The 17309-nt window shown below is 45.6% G+C and overlaps 2 protein-coding genes and 1 long non-coding RNA gene across 3 annotated transcripts; 2 read left to right on the top strand and 1 right to left on the bottom strand.

The window, feature by feature from the left end:
- Window positions 1-798: 798 nt before the first annotated feature.
- LOC126990620 (uncharacterized) lies at window positions 799-2441 on the top strand. Its single transcript, XM_050849303.1, has 3 exons — window positions 799-958; window positions 1608-1855; window positions 2137-2441. Coding segments are annotated over exons 1-3 (402 nt in total). The 5' UTR covers window positions 799-956; the 3' UTR covers window positions 2289-2441.
- LOC126990622 (uncharacterized) lies at window positions 1680-15656 on the bottom strand. The gene is made up of 2 exons (XR_007744602.1): window positions 15510-15656; window positions 1680-1715 (listed from the first exon to the last, which is right to left on the bottom strand). It is a non-coding gene; the product is annotated as an uncharacterized LOC126990622 (long non-coding RNA).
- On the top strand, window positions 14646-16762 carry LOC126990621 (uncharacterized). Its single transcript, XM_050849304.1, has 3 exons — window positions 14646-14794; window positions 15402-15649; window positions 15933-16762. Coding segments are annotated over exons 1-3 (402 nt in total). The 5' UTR covers window positions 14646-14792; the 3' UTR covers window positions 16085-16762.
- Window positions 16763-17309: the final 547 nt, after the last annotated feature.

Genomic DNA, 17309 nt, shown 5'->3' with positions numbered 1-17309 from the left:
AACAGTAAAGAAAAGTACGCGGATAGAGAAACGTAATTATGAGATTAAAATTGCCTGGGAAGCAAAGACGAATTCGGTTTGAGGCCCGCTTTTATTCATTATCTGCATCAATGACATAGACAATGAGATAACCAGTGACATAGGTAAATTTACGATGACACCAAAATAGGACGCACTATTAGGATAGGGGAGGAGAGTGGGCAGCGAATGAGAGTACAGTAGACTCTACACGATCAATATTATTGGCACAATATATTGACTCATTTTTTTTGTGCAATATTTGTTTCCCCCAACACAGCCCTATATTATTGCGCAATATCGGCAGCCGTGTGAAGGATTTCAGAGAGACAGCATGACGGACATTGATGTTGCTTTAATCGGAATTGCGCAATATTACCCTCACACTACTCAGTATATTCGTATTGTGCGATAAAATATCAAACTCTTTTTGATGTCTTCAATATATTGTAATTCTTCAATACCGCCCCTTCACTGCCAATAATATTGTACAATACTGAATATTGCGCAATAATATTGATCGTGTAGGGTCAGCAAGGGCAACGAATGTGTGTGTGTGTGTGTGTGTGTGTGTGTGTGTGTGTGTGTTGCATAATTCAAAAGCGACAGACTTGTGCTGCAAAGCTTGAAATAAATCTTTCAGCATTATCTTCCTTTCAAGTTTCCTCTACCTTCTCTGCCCCTTCCCCTTCGTCATTCTGATCCCGCTCCTCCTCCTGCTCCTGCTCCTGCTCCTCCTCAAGGTCAACAAGGTCAATAAGTGACTCAGCGCAGGTATCAATTCAATATTGAGACTAAAATCAGCATCTGGAAGCTCTCCCTCCCCCCCTCCTTTCACATGCCCACGCTAGACGCTGCCCGGATGGTATATAAAGGCCAGCCGCTTTCTGGCTGGCACTCAAGTCTTCCGGTGACCCCTTGTAACACGCACAGCAACTATGTAAGTAGAGAGGCGGTGCTGCGCCTGATGCTGCTGTTGTGTTGCTGTAGTCATTCACGGTCTCCTTTCATTCTCTATTATTATTCATGTATATAGTTAAGAAAACAATACCAATAATTTATCTTCTGTAGTTGATATCGATTTAGTTTCCATGATTTCTTTTTGTCTTAACTTGGATCCTCCGATAACTTTTATCAACAAATTGATGTGACAAGCTGAGGTGTGAAAAGTGACCTGTTGGCTGTCTGCATGAGATAAACCAAAGCCGATTAACTTTTCATCTTGGTGGAGAGCAAAAGGGTAGACTCGAAATGTGTAACACTGAGTAGGGAATCGAACCCGGACCTTCAGAATGAGAGCAGGGCAGCATACACTCTCGCACTCACTGGTGTATATTTCGATATTTTCCTGTTATTACCACGTAGGCTATTAATAAGGAGTTACGCCTTATCTTCCTACACATCTTCTGGTAAAAGCAGTTTCATCAATAACCACATACCTTAACCATTGATCCGGTGCGGTTCCTGCTCACGCCGGATTTAGTTTATTCTAAAGAATAATCCTTGACATTTTCTATGTTCTGGTCCAACACCCATGACAGAGATGTGCGACGCTTGCGTCTATAACAACGACACCTCTCCTTCCACAGGGCTCGTCTTCTGCTCCCGGTCATGACTGTGGCCCTGGCCATGGTGGCAGGCGCCATGGGCCAGCAGGTGGGCTGTCCTTCAGGATATTCCGAGGCTCAGATTCCGACCTTCAGCCTTATCAATGCAGAAAAACCTGTTATTGATAAATTACTTCAAGACCAAGCTTTTGTGGATTTGGTGTACAATTGCTTCCTTGGAAAAAATTGCGACCAATGCTCCCAGAAAGACGAGGCTAGACAGGCATTAGGTAAGTCTTGTATCTCCTCGTGCATCAACGCCACTTTTTACTTTACCTTTCACTTCATTGAACACACTCGATAATGTTACAGAACTTCAGTGTCTTAATTCAGACTGTACATGTGACTTGCTTCTGTTACAATCCACACTCAGTAGTATTATAATCAAGTGTTCTAGGGTAACCGTGCATCTAACTCCCAAACTTCCTCCTGTTACAATGCACTCAATAGTATCATATTCGAGAGTTTGTGACTGACTGTGCATTTGACTCATTATTCCGTCCTGTTACAGTGGTGTTGCCGTGGGTGTTCATTCATTGCACCCAGAACCCTGCCATCTGCAACCAGGAGCAGAGAGCCAGGGCATCATACATTGCCACAGAAATCAACAAAAGGTACTCCAAACAGTACCAGGAAATCCTCCAGCTCTTCAATACTCAATAAGCACCTCAACACACAACCCATCCTGCCACCCCTCATGTTTCCCGCTATATAACTTCCATCAGTGTTTGTGGACTGTCTACACACACGTCAACTACTCCTTGTTGAAGTCTGTTCATATTTGATATTTAATTTAATAAATCCATAATGTGAAGACTCCAGTTACTATTTATTTCTCAGTGATACAAACTTTTGTTTTCCTCCTTAGTCTGATGAAAGTTATCGTTTGGATTTACTGAAATAGCAATGTTTTGGACAAGGCTGGGTGACGGTGATGGGACCAGCAGGGAACAACTCGCTACACACACACACACACACACACACACACACACACACACATGCGCGCACACAGGCACCCGCACCTGCACTTACTACACCTGCACCAGCAGCCACACCCACACCCACACCCGCATCCACGCACACAGGCGCATCCAAAATCTAAACACGTGTTTAGATTTTGGGCGCATCCACCGACACGTAGCCCCCCTATTCCCCCTACAGGCACCCACAACCAAGGAATTGTCTAGCCCAGGGGTTCTCAACCTTTTGCAAGCTGGGCCCCCAAAGCTGGTTCAGTGCAGTTGGGGCCCCCCTCCTCCCTGCGATACCCCCTCCACCCCCCCCCCTCCCTCGAACTATGCCACCATAGATAGATAGATAGATAGATAGACAAATATCCCTTGGCTAGGCGACTCTTCCTTCTCCTCCTACAATGGGGGGGGGGGGGGGGGATTATTCCGGAGGGCATAACAGCTGCATCTCCTTTATACTAATAGCCTGTGAGTCCGTGGTTTTTTGTGATTTTTTCCCCTCCCGTCCTGTGCTCGCGCCCCCTCGGGAGAGTAACAGCGCCCCACCAGGGGGGCACGCCCCCCCCACCCTGGTTGAGAAGCACTAGTCTAGCCTACACCAGCACCCACACACATGATTTGCACCGTGCCGTCATCAACACAGATTCTGCCCTTCCCCGACTCGACTTGACACAATACACTTCGCCATTGTATTCTTTGTAAATTATATTTTGTTAGTAAAATGCAAACTTCTGCCGAAAAATTCCCAAGTAGTGAATGAACCGGCTGCCATAATTTGCAGGAGCAGCGCTTAGTGGGCTTTTTTTGTGCGTGTCCTTGAGCTGCCTCGTTTACCGTAAAATTATTTTTACTATTATTGTTATTATTTTATTATTACCAAAAAAAAAAAAAAAAAAAAAACGCGCGCGCGCGCAAAGACTACACACAAGTAAAAATGAGAGAGAGGGATTTTTTTTTTTTATTAGGCCATATTTATTTGCTTTTTTTGTATGTTTTGCTTATTTTGTTGTTGTAGTTGTTTATTTTTATAATCATCATTCACACAGTCATTTTTATTACCACCATTCACACAGTTATTTTTATAATCATCATTCACACAGTCATTTTTATAATCATCATTCACACAGTCATTTTTATAATCATCATTCACACAGTCATTCATTCAGCACATACACTCCTCTCATTACATCCGGGGTACCTAACCAAAGCTAGCTAAGCAGGGGTGGGCGGGGACACACAAGCACACACACACACACACACACACACACACACACACACACACACACACACACGGGGCTGTGTGGCCCAGCAATAGACCAACATGGCATATAAAAATGAGATAACACATATATCAATTTTATATGTATCACCTGCTGATTATCACGTGGACCACAACAGTAACAATACATTGGTTTACATATTTTATAGGTAAGAGTACCTTTGTACGATAAATATTTATTATTTTATATAATAAGGAAAATTATCAATCCAGATAAAAAAAAAAAAAACATATATTTCGGTCACATCTCGTCGATCAAGCAGGTCTCTCTTAAGAAAAGCATCAACAGGTCGGTCAACTCGGGATTCCCGTCACCAAGAACTGTGTCCAAGGTGATGGGAATGTCCCTGGCGCTGCAGTAGTTTTCCAGTGGACCGCGTTCACGGGTAAATCTACTGCAGCGCAAGATGAGGTGACCGATGGATAGTGTATTATCACACGTTTGACATAGTGGTGGAAAGGTTCTGTTAATGTAGGGGGTCAGGTGTGTGAGCCGGGTGCAGTTTAGGCGCAGACGGCTCAAGACTACTTCCTCGCGGCGAGAGGAGCGGTTGGCGGTGCTCCACTCTCCGAGACTAGGTTTTATTGTATTTAAGGCCAGCTGCAGGGCCCGAATTTACAATTAATCTTAAACCGCTAAGTTTGACTTTAGGGGGAGTTTAACTTTATTCTTCATCTTATCCCTCATAAGTTGATCTTAGCTGACGGGATATTTTAGGCGGGCCCAAACCCGTATTAAGGCGCCTAAGTCGAACTTCAGTCGCCAAGATGGCCGAACGTCAACAAGCCCGTCAGCGCCTAGAGAAGACTTTTCAAGAGCGAAGAGACATTCTGAAAACTTTGAGTGACGCAGAACTATTGAAACGTTACAGACTGGATCGTGCAGGAGTACTGTTCGTAACGGATTTGGTGAGAGGGGCCCTGCAAAGCCCTACTTCAAGGAGTTTTGCATTGACACCCGAAATTAAAGTAATTATTACACTGCGTTATTTAGCAACGGGGAAAATGCAGATGTGTAACAGTGATGATCTTGGTCCATCACAGTCGTCAGTAAGCAAAGCGATCACCGATACCCTCAAGGCACTTACACAACCAGCCATACTTGTCCAATTCATTCGATTTCCTCGCACCGTCCCTGAAATCCGAGAGAAACAACAAGAATTTGTGCAAGTTGCAAACTTCCCTGGCATTGTTGGTGTAATAGATTGCACGCATATCAGGATACTGGCCCCCAGGGAATATGAAGCAGACTATGTCAACAGGAAGAATTTCCATAGCATAAACACACAATTAGTGTTTGATGCCAAATATAATATTCTTAATGTTGTAGCTAATTGGCTTGGGTCCTCTCATGATGCTCGTATTTGGCGTGAGAGTGGCCTCAAACGCATGTTTGAGGATCATCGTATACCACCGGATTCATGTCATCTATAAGGGGACAGTGGCTACCCTTGCAGACGGTATCTGTTGACTCCCTTCCCTCTACTATGTGTAGTGTGGCAGTCTTTTCCATGATTACTTCGTCAGAGGGTGGGTGATGCAGGAATGAGGAAGACGAACAGGAACGCGTGTCCGTGTTTACATTCAAGAGAAAAAAAAAAGAATATCACCTTGCGCGGATGATAAACGTAACCTTTATTTTATAAATACTACCTTATTATGCCCATATTTCTGAAGTATATCATCATATAACATTGATAAAGTAGTATTACTACATATTCAATCATTGAAGTGTTGCAATTCTGCAATTTAAAAAACACATCTTTTGCCAGGACAAATTTTCATACTGGATCAGCTGTTGAGTAAAGTTGAACTTATTTTTTTCATTTAAGCTCAGCTATAAGTTAAACTTGAGATTCAGTGGAACTTTTAAGTTAAAGATTAAGATTAATTGTAAATTCGGGCCAGGTCGGTCCACTGACTTTGCCACAGAAGATGTATTGATGTTTTCCCAAGAGAGAGACACGATTGAAGATCACGAGGGACTTCTCAGGTTCCCTCGAGTTCGACAGCCGATTTAGCCAAGGCTGCTCATTGCCGTGTATGTTGCAGTGACCAGGCACCCAGATCAGCGAGATGGACTTGGGACATGAGTGGAGTTTATTAATGATGCGACCCTGTATTTCATTTGTGTCAGTTCTCAAGGACTCAATGGCCTGAAGGGCTGACATTGAGTCTGAGAATATAATAAATGAATGATGGTGAGAGTTTATAGCAAAATCTATGGCTTTATCAATAGCGAAAAGTTCTGAAGAGAAGACAGATGTATGGATCGGCAGCCGATACCTGAAGGCACATTCACTCGACCACACACTTGCACCCACACATTCTTCCGTCTTGGAGCCGTCAGTGTACACGTGGTGGGGGTTTTGGTGAGTGGCGAGCAGGGCACGGAAGTGCTGGTGGACCCCCGCCTCCGGCGTCATGGGTTTAGGTCGAGGTAGTACATCACATTTTATGTGTATGTTTGGCGTTTCCCATGGCGCTATATTTAGCGTCACCAGTTTGTCGCAGTCACTCAAATCCACACCTAGCTCCTGGCATAGCGAGTGGGAGCGCAAGGCAAGTGGCCTGCGCGGTGCTCTGAGCCCGTACTCATAGTGCACCAGTGGGGCGCAGGCCACATTGCCAATGCTGGTTTTCCGGAGCGTTTTTATTCCGTACGAGAGCACCAAGTGGTCTCGACGGATACGGAGGGGAGGAACATTTGCCTCCACCTCAAGCCGGGGTGTGCGTGTACACCTTAGGGCTCCAAGGCACTTTCGTAAGTATTCATTCTGAAACACAGACGGGAGAGAGACGGGAGGGGAGGGCAGGGGAGGGGAAGGGAGGGGAGGGGAGGGGAGGGGAGGGGAGGGAAGGGGAGGGGAAGGGAGGGGAGTGGAGTGAAGAGAAGAGGGAAGGGGAGTGAAGGGGAGGGGAGAGATTTACATAGATTTACATAGAAATCAGACCACACAGACCCCATGGTCCAGACTTGGTGGTCTGTCCTTAAACCTAAGTGATTTTACATTAATCAGAAGACTCCAAAACGTTGCATTTCTACTCTAGTTGATATTAAGTTGAAGGAAGTGACGGTCGAGCTTATTTTTGAAGGAGTCAATCGTGTTACACTGGACCACTGACGGTGGAAGCTTATTCCATTCTCGCACTACAACGTTGGTGAAGAAAAATTTGGTGCAGTCTGAATTTACTTGTCTACATCTGAGTTTTACGCCATTGTTCCTCGTGCGCAAAGTGTCATCGATCATAAACAATGTTGATCTGTCTACATTCGTGAAACCATTAAGTATTTTAAAACATTCGATCAGTTTTCCTCGGAGGCGACGTTTCTCAAGAGAACATGTTAAGGGTAGAAAGCCTTTCTTCGTAGGATTTGTTGCGCAAGGAAGGGATCATTTTCGTTGCCCGACGCTGAACACCTTCTAATTTAGCAATATCCTTTGCATGGTGGGGAGACCAAAACTGTACCGCATATTCCAAGTGGGGTCTGACTAAACTGTTGTAGAGCGGGAGTATTACATCTTTATTCTTGAATACAAAGTTTCTTTTAATGAAGCCCAATATTCTGTTCGCTTTATTTGCTGCATCGATGCATTGCTGTGAGAATTTGAGGTTTGACGCGATTTTGACCCCCAAGTCTTTGACGCATTGAACGCTTTTGAGTTTAACGCCGCGCATTTCGTATTCGAACTTCTTATTCCTCGTTCCAACTTGAAGGACCTGGCACTTGTCTACGTTAAAGGGCATCTCCATCTATCCGACCAAGTTGAAATTTTGTGCAAATCCTCTTGGAGGCTTTGCCTGTCTTCGTCAGTGAGAACCGAGTTGCCAATCTTTGTGTCGTCTGCAAATTTACTAATGCGGTTATTGAGTCCAACATCCACGTCGTTGATGTAAATAATGAAGAGCACTGGGCAAGGACCGAGCCCTGAGGACGCCACTAGTGACAGGCGCCCACTCTGAGTTAAATCCGTCAATCACTACTCTTTGTTGTCTGTTGCTCAACCAATTCGCGATCCATTGGTTTACTTGACCGTCAATACCTATTTGCTTTAATTTGTAAAGTAATTTATGATGCGGGACTTTATCAAACGCTTGAAATCAAGATAGACTACGTCCAGTGATTTGGTTACGTCATAAACAGTGAAGAGGTCGTTATAAAAGGTTAATAGGTTTGATAGGCAGGATCTTTTGTTTCGGAAGCCATGTTGTGAGTCCCCAATCAATGAGTGGCTTTCAAGGTAATTCACAATTTTGTCTCTAATTATGCCCTCAAGTAGCTTACCTACAACCGAAGTTAGACTAATGGGCCTGTAATTACCTGGTACTTTTTTGTCTCCTTTCTTGAAAATCGGTGTCACGTTAGCCTTTTTCCAATCTGAAGGGACGATGCCTTGTCGCAAGGACATATTGAATACGGTTGTGAGGGAGGAGATTATTTCGCTCTTTGTTTCTTTCAGCAGAGTTGGATATACTTTGTCAGGTCCAGGACTTTTATTTGTTTTAAGTGAATGGAGAGCTTTAAGGACTTCATCGGTTGTTATTTCAAAATTAGGCAATGCATGCTCGAGATTTACAATAGTACTGGTGTTGGTGGTAGCGAGAGGAAGACTGTTAGTATTAAACACCGAGGAAAAGTAATTGTTTAAGAGGTTTGCAATGTGTTGGCTGTCAGTCACTAGTGCACCGTCGCTGTTTGTTAAAGGTCCAATACCACTTTTGATCGCCTTTCTGTTGTTTATGTAACTGAAGAAAGATTTCGGATTATTTTGACAGTTGGCTGCAATATTTTCTTCGTATCTACGCTTTGCCTGACCTACTAGTCTTTTTACTCGTCGCCTGGCATCATTATAAAGTCTAATGTTTTCGGGCGTGCTTTGTTCTTTCTTTAACCTGTAAAACAATTTTCTCTCATTGACTGATTGTTTAATTTCGCTATTAAACCACGGTTGGCTTTTATTAGTGTTAATTCGCTTCTCGCACAAGGGGACGAATGTGTTCTGCTGAGTGAGTAAGTGATTTTTAAGGCTTAGCCAGGCTTCCTCTACGTTGCCGAAATATGATAGTTGTATTTCTGTTAGTTTTTGTCGTATTTCTACGAAGTTAGCTCTTATGAAATTGGGCACCTTTACTTTATTTTCAGTCACTGATGATTGAGCTTTAATGTCGACGCGCACTAATTTATGATCGCAAGAACCGAGGTGTTCTCCTACCGTGACACTACTGACTAGGTTATCTTGGGTCGTTATAACAAGGTCGAGTATATTATTTTGTCGAGTTGGCTCAGAAACCATTTGGCTTAGATAATTTTCTTCTAGAAATTCGATCATTCTATGTGACTCGCCTTCTGTACCTGACAGTGTCGCCCAGTCGATATGGGGGAGGTTAAAGTCTCCTAATATCAGTGAGTCGCTGTTATTAAGTGACTGCCTTAAGACGCTGTACATTTCAAGGTCGTCATCGAGTGATTGCCCGGGAGGTCTGTAGGTGACAGATATATTTAAGTTGACTTTTGCAATGTTTACTCGCACGCACAAATGTTCAACGTTACTGTTTCCCGGTGTTTTGTCAGTGGGTTGCAAATAGCTTTTGACATAAAGGGCGACGCCACCGCCTCTACGGTTTACACGATCTTTGTTGAAGAGTCTGTAGCCATCTATGTTGTATTCGGAACTTAAATCAATATTTGTGGTGTCGATAAATGTTTCAGTTATAGCAATTATGTCAAAATTTTCTGTTAAAGCAAGACATCTCAGTTCATCAAATTTGTTTCTTAGGCTACGCGCATTGAAACTAAGGATTTTTAAGTTATCTAGAGGCTTGGTATTAGAGGTGGTGGTACTTGCGGGATCACGGTTACGGGTTTGTTGTGATGCACGGCGTCTATTTACACGGGCGGGGTGGAGGGACGTGGCCGTGACTCGTTTTTTGTTCGGATGACACGCACTGCTTCGTTGAGGAGCCTTCCGAGTCTGGCTGCCCCGATGGGAGAAAGGTGCATTCCGTCCCTGTGAAAGAGCTCATTTTGTCCATAGAAATTGTCCCATGCGTTTAGGAACTCCACGTCAAGCTCCCTACAAAGAGTCTGTAAGCGGTTGTTTAGGCTGAAGGCCTTACTGAAAACGTCGCTCTCCGCCCAAGTCCGTGGTAGAACTCCTGAAATCAAAATGTTAGGGGATTTAGTCTTATACTGCTGGATGAGCCTACGGTACTTCTCCAGGAGTTCCTCTGACCGGGTCGTGGTGACGTCGTTCGTACCTGTGTGAATAACAAACAGTGAATCATTAGTAGCCTGGGGGGAGATCTCCTCAAGAGCAGCAGTTATGTCGTCGATCCCAGCACCAGGATAGCAATAGTTCCGTCTTCGACGAGGAACTCTGCCGCAGAACTCAACGACCTGCTGGCGAATCATGGAGTCACCCACCAGGAAGGTGCTCTCCTGCTCGTCCTCCTCCTCCAGAATGGCAAACCTGTTGAAGCAATGAACAGGATAAATCGCTTCTCTGGCTGGTTTGGCTCCTCCATTCACGACGGTGAAGCCATCATGGTCGGTGCCACTAGCATCCTCCCGTTGCGTGGTGTTGTCCGCTGGTGTCGACGGTACCGCTGAGGGCAAGGGGACGGTTGGAGAAGGGTTTGGCACCACAGCAACGTTAGCCTGGATGAATTCCTGCAAGGAGGCAACAGTGCGAGAAAGCTCTATTATTTTATTCTGACCTGCTTCCATCTTCTCTTCTTGCTCCTGCAGTCTGGTCTCGAGATGCTGCCTGGTGAGAGAAAGCTCTATTATTTTATTCTGGCCTTCTTCCATCTTCTCTTCCTGCTCCTGCAGTCTTGTCTCGAGATGCTGCCTGGACAGACACAGTCGACAGACAGCAGAACGCCCTGTAAAAAAGTGAGCTGAGAAGCTACCGTTACAAGTACTGCACTTAGGCACCATCTTAGCTGAAATGAAAGAGATAACAACACAGCGTGAAGGGGATTAGGAAAGGGGGTGAGGTGTGTGAGAGGTAGTTTAGTAATGGAGGAAAAGTGAGAGAGAGGAGAAGTAGGAAGGGATGTGAGGTAGTAAAGAGGGGGAAAGAGAGGTGTGTGAGATCAAGGAGGGTTAGGAAATAGGTGAGGTGGGAGAGAGGAGGAGTAGGAAGGGATGTGAGGTGAGTAAAGAAGGGGAAAGGGAGGCGGTGAGTGAGGTGTGTGAGATCAAGGAGGGTTAGGAAATAGGTGAGGTGGGAGAGAGGAGGAGTAGGAAGAGATGTGAGGTGAGTAAAGAGGGGGAAAGAGAGGCGGTGAGTGAGGTGTGTGAGATCAAGGAGGGTTAGGAAATAGGTGAGGTGGGAGAGAGGAGGGGTAGGAATGGATGTGAGGTGAGTAAAGAGGGGGAAAGAGAGGCGGTGAGTGAGATCAAGGAGGGTTAGGAAATAGGTGAGATGAGTGAGAGGGAGTTTGGGAAAGGAGGTAAGTGGGAGAGAGGAGGAGTAGGAAGGGATGTGAGGTGAGTGAGGTGTGTGAGAACAAGAAAGGTTAAGAAAGAGGCGAGGTAAGGTGGGTGAAGGGATGGGTAAATAGGATGTGAGGTAAGGTGAGTGAGGGGGGAAGGGCTTAGAAATATGTGGAGGTGAGGGAGGAGTAGGGAGGGCTAATCCTCTAGGGGATGAGGAGGAGCAAAAGGGATGTGAGGTGAGCGAGGGTGGGGGGGAGCTTAGGTGAGGTGAGGGAAAGGGTGTAGGAAGTGTTAATCCTCTAGGGATTTAAAGAGGGTGTAATGAGGAGGAGCAGATTGAATCCTCAGGAATTCAAAGGGTGGGTTGTCGACACACCCAAATCACGCGTGACACTGGGAACACAAAGTCACACTGGGACACACGAAACACTCAGAAACCCAAGCACAAGCACGAGTAAACACCCTCAAGTCACTCGCAAAAACACCGGAAGTACAACAGCACACTCAAAACACTTTGAAACCCACGCAGAGCACTACAAACATCCAAATCACACGTAAAAGCACTGGAAACACAACACTCGAAACGCAGAACACTGAAAACAGCCAAATCACACGCAGAAACACCGGAAACAAAACAGCACACTCAAAACGCTCTGAAACCCACGCAGTACACGTAGAAGCAGCCAAATCACACGCAAAAACACCGGAAACACAACACTTGAATCACTCTGAAACCCACGCAGAACACCCGAAACAGCCAAATCACACGCAAAAACACCGGAAACAAAACACACTTTTATCAATCTGAAACCCACGCAGAACACCCGGAAACAGCCAAATCACACGCAAAAACACCGGAAACACAACACACTTGAATCACTCTGAAACCCACGCAGAACACCCGGAAACAGCCAAATCACACGCAAAAACACCGGAAACACAACACACTTGAATCACTCTGAAACCCACGCAGAACACCCGGGCAACAGCCAGATCACACGCAAGAACACCGGAAACACAACACACTTGAATCACTCTGAAACCCACGCAGAACACCCGGAAACAGCCAGATCACACGCAAAAACACCGGAAACACAACACACTTGAATCACTCTGAAACCCACGCAGAACACCCGGAAACAGCCAGATCACACTCAAAAACACCGGAAACACAACACACTTGAATCACTCTGAAACCCACGCAGAACACCCGGAAACAGCCAGATCACACGCAAAAACACCGGAAACACAACACACTTGAATCACTCTGAAACCCACGCAGAACACCCGGAAACAGCCAGATCACACGCAAAAACACCGGAAACACAACACACTTGAATCACTCTGAAACCCACGTAGAACACCCGGAGACAGCCAGATCACACGCAAAAACACCGGAAACACAAATCACAGAGGCAACCACAGGCAGAAACCACAAGCGAACACACACCAAACACGTGTCGGGAAATCACAGGCAACACACAAGGTCCACAAGCGAGAACACACAAACGCCCAAGAGCACGACGAAAACACAGGGCAAGCGATGTTGTGGGGCGCAGCGGGGTGAGGTCACGACCTTCTCTCAGCAGAGAGAGAGAGAGAGAGAGAGAGAGAGAGAGAGAGAGAGAGAGAGAGAGAGATTTGACTTGATTTCATATGGTTTATTGACAAATTACAGTCACCCCACCGGTGAGGATCCGGTGGGGCCTGATGGTCGGCCCAAGGCTTCTTCCAGGTGGGGCCTGATGGTCGGCCCAGCCCGTTCTGGCGCAGGCGAGTGTTTATAGTGGCGCCATCTTGCATTGGCTCATGCTGCTCCCCGGAACTCGTTCTTGATTCGCTAGGACGGCTTCCTCTCGAGTCCGGGTTGATGGGTGGTCTTCAGGACAGCATGTGGGTAGTTTTAAGCCACTCGGCGGTGACTGAAAAATCCGAGTGGTAGCGTGGGGATTCGAACCCGCGTCGTCCATCACGCGGTGAATGTAGGCCCAGTACGCTACCAGTTCGGCCACCGCCTACCCAAATACGAGGCAGCTGACAATGATACGAGTTACGATGTAGTTTATCTTGATTTTAGTAAGGCCTTCGATAAGGTACCTCACCAGGGACTATTGAATAAACTCAGGGCTCATGGAATAGGAGGGAAGGTTTATGATTGGATTAGAGCGTGGATTAGCGACAGGAAACAGAGGGTTACCATTAATGGTAAAAAAATCGAATGGGGTAATGTTACAAGTGGGGTTCCTCAGGGTTCGGTTTGAGGCCCGCTTTTATTCATTATCTGCATCAATGACACAGACAATGAGATAACCAGTGACATAGGTAAATTTACGATGACACCAAAATAGGACGCACTATTAGGATAGGGGAGGATGCCAGAGCACTGCAGGAGGATCTAAACAGTCAGCTTGGTCAGAAAAATGGCAGATGAATTTTAACATCACCAAGTTTAGCGTACTCAGTGTATAGGAACACGCAACCCATTACACGGGTATAGTTTAGACTACGACGATAGGCAAGGCAGTGTGTGAAAGGGATTTGGGAGTGTTAGTGAACTCTAACCTAAAACTAAGGAAGCAATGTATTAGTGCTGCCTTGTGTAGGCCAGTCGGCCTCTTGCAGTCTCCCTATGTTCTTATGTTCTTCGAATGTTCTTATGAGAGAGTGGGCAGCGAATGAGAGTACAGTAGACTCTACACGATCAATATTATTGGCACAATATATTGACTCATTTTTTTTGTGCAATATTTGTTTCCCCCAACACAGCCCTATATTATTGCGCAATATCGGCAGCCGTGTGAAGGATTTCAGAGAGACAGCATGACGGACATTGATGTTGCTTTAATCGGAATTGCGCAATATTACCCTCACACTACTCAGTATATTCGTATTGTGCGATAAAATATCAAACTCTTTTTGATGTCTTCAATATATTGTAATTCTTCAATACCGCCCCTTCACTGTCAATAATATTGTACAATACTGAATATTGCGCAATAATATTGATCGTGTAGGGTCAGCAAGGGCAACGAATGTGAGTGTGTGTGTGTGTGTGTGTGTGTGTGTGTGTGTGTGTGTGTGTGTGTGTGTGTGTGTGTGTGTGTGTGTGTGTGTGTGTTACATAATTCAAAAGTGACAGACTTGTGCTGCAAAGCTTGAAATAAATCTTTCAGCATTATCTTCCTTTCAAGTCTCCTCTACCTTCTCTGCCCCTTCCTCTTCGTCATTCTGATCCTGCTCCTCCTCCTGCTCCTGCTCCTGCTCCTCCTCAAGGTCACGTGATGGGCAATAAGTGACTCAGCGTAGTTATCAATTCAATATTAAGACTAAAATCAGCATCTGGAAGCTCTCCCTCCCCCCCTCCTTTCACATGCCCACGCTGGACGCTGCCCGGATGGTATATAAAGGCCCGCCGCTTTCTGGCTGGCACACAAGTCTTCCTGCTACCCCTTGTAACACTCACAGGAACTATGTAAGTAGAGAGGTGGTGCTGAGCCTGATGCTGCTGTCTTTTATTATTCATGTAGTTAAGAAAATAATACCAATAATATGTCTTCTGTAGTTAATCTCGATTAAGCCTCTATGATTTCTTTCGTCTTACTTTTATCCTCAGAATAACTTTTATCAACAAATTGATGTGACAAGCTGAGGTGTGAAAAGTGACCTGTTGGCTGTCTGCATGAGATAAACCAAAGCCGATTAACTTTTCATCTTGGTAGAGAGCAAAAGGGTAGACTCGAAATGTGCAACACTGAGTAGGGAATCGAACCCGGACCTTCAGAATGAGAGCAGGGCAGCATACACTCTCGCACTCACTGGTGTATATTTCGATATTTTCCTGTTATTACCACGTAGGCTATTAATAAGGAGTTACGCCTTATCTTCCTACACATCTTCTGGTAAAAGCAGTTTCATCAATAACCACATACCTTAACCATTGATCCGGTGCGGTTCCTGCTCACGCCGGATTTAGTTTATTCTAAAGAATAATCCTTGACATTTTCTATGTTCTGGTCCAACACCCATGACAGAGATGTGCGACGCTTGCGTCTATAACAACGACACCTCTCCTTCCACAGGGCTCGTCTTCTGCTCCCGGTTATGACTGTGGCCCTAGCCATGGTGGCAGGCGCCATGGGCCAGCAAGTGGGCTGTCCTTCAGGATATTCCGAGGCTCAGATCCCGACCTTCAGCCTTATCAAAGCAAGCAAGCCTGAGCTTGATGGATTCATTCAAGACCAAAGTTTTGGGGACTTGGTGTACAATTGCTTCCTTGGAAGGAATTGTGACCAATGCTCCCAGAATGACGCGGTTAGACAGACCTTAAGTAAGTCTTGTATCTCCTCGTGCATCGGCACCACTTTTTACTTTACCTTTCACTTCATTGAACACACTCGATAATGTTTCAGAACCTAAGGATTTTAGTTCAGATTGTACATGTGACTTGCTTCTGTTACAATGCACACTCAGTTATATAATAATCGAGTATTCTAGGGTAACTGTGCAAATAACTCGTAACTTCCTCCTGTTGCAATCTATTCAATAATATCATAATTGAGTGTTGGTGACTGATTGTGCATCTGACTCATCATTCCGTCTTCCTATCACAGCGCTGCTGCCGTGGCTGTTCCGAGATTGCACCCAGAACCCTGCCGTCTGCAACAAGGAGCAGAGATCCAGAGCAGTATACATTGCCACAGAAATCAACAAGAGGTACTCCTCTCAGTACCAGGAAATCCTCGCCCTCTTCAACTCTTCTTAATAGGCACTCCACTACACAACTCGTCCCGCCACCCCTCATGTTTCCCGTTATATAACTCCCATCAGTGTTTGTGGACTGTCTACACACAAGTCAACTACTCCTTGTTGATGTCTGATTATATTTGATGTTTAATTTAATAAATCCATAATGTGAAGATTCCAGTTATTATATATTTCTCAGTGATACCCACTTTTGTTTTCGTCCTTAGTCTGATAGAAGTTATCGTTTACATTTCCCATTTCAGTAATGTTTTGGACAGGGCTGGGTGGGGGTGATGGGACCAGCGGGGAACAACTCGCTACACACACACACACACACACACACACACACACACACACACATGCGCGCACACAGGCACCCGCACCTACACTTACACCTGCACCAGCAACCACACCCGCATCCACGCACACAAGCGCACCCACCGACACGCAGCCCCCTATTCCCCCTACAGGCACCCACACCCACACCCAAGAATTGTCTAGCCCACACCAGCACCCACACACAGGACCTGCACCGTGCCGTCATCAACACGGATTTTGCCCATCCCCGACCCAACTTGACACAATACACATCGCCATTTTATTATTCGTAAATTATATTTTGTTTGTAAAATGTAAACCAGCCGAAAAATTGCCAGTTAGTGAATAAACCAGCTGCCATTATTTGCAGGACAGCGTTTGGCGGTTTTTTTTTTTCCCTTGAGATACCTCTTTTAATGTAAAATTATTATTATTACTACACACACACACACACACATACACACACACACACACACATGTCACGTCATGCCACTCCGTGGCGCAACTAGTAGAGTGCTGCGCTGCCAGGCTTCACGGCCTGACAGGGCGGCGGTTCGAGCCCGCTCAGGCCGGATTCTTTCCGTTGACTAGCAGTGGTTACTGTCCCCCCTTGAGCAAGGGGGATGGGGTGTGTGATGTGTGAGGTCCTGGCAGTACCCAGAGATCGACGATATAGAGCACTTGCTCATGTCGGGAGGGTACCTGCTGGCGGTTACGAGTCCAACACGTGATCTGGCCGTGGTGGTGAATTACACACACACACACACACACACACACAGAGAGAGAGAGAGAGAGAGAGAGAGAGTTACATAATTCTAAAGTGACAGACTTGTGCTGCAAAGCTTGAAATAAATCTTTCAGGATTATCTTCCTTTCAAAAGTCTCTTTTACCTTCTCTGCCCTTTCCTCCTTGTCATTCTGATCCC

The sequence above is a fragment of the Eriocheir sinensis genome, unplaced genomic scaffold, assembly GCF_024679095.1.
Source record: "Eriocheir sinensis breed Jianghai 21 unplaced genomic scaffold, ASM2467909v1 Scaffold1811, whole genome shotgun sequence".
Lineage (NCBI taxonomy): Eukaryota > Metazoa > Arthropoda > Malacostraca > Decapoda > Varunidae > Eriocheir > Eriocheir sinensis.
This window is presented reverse-complemented; position numbering and strand designations above follow the sequence as displayed.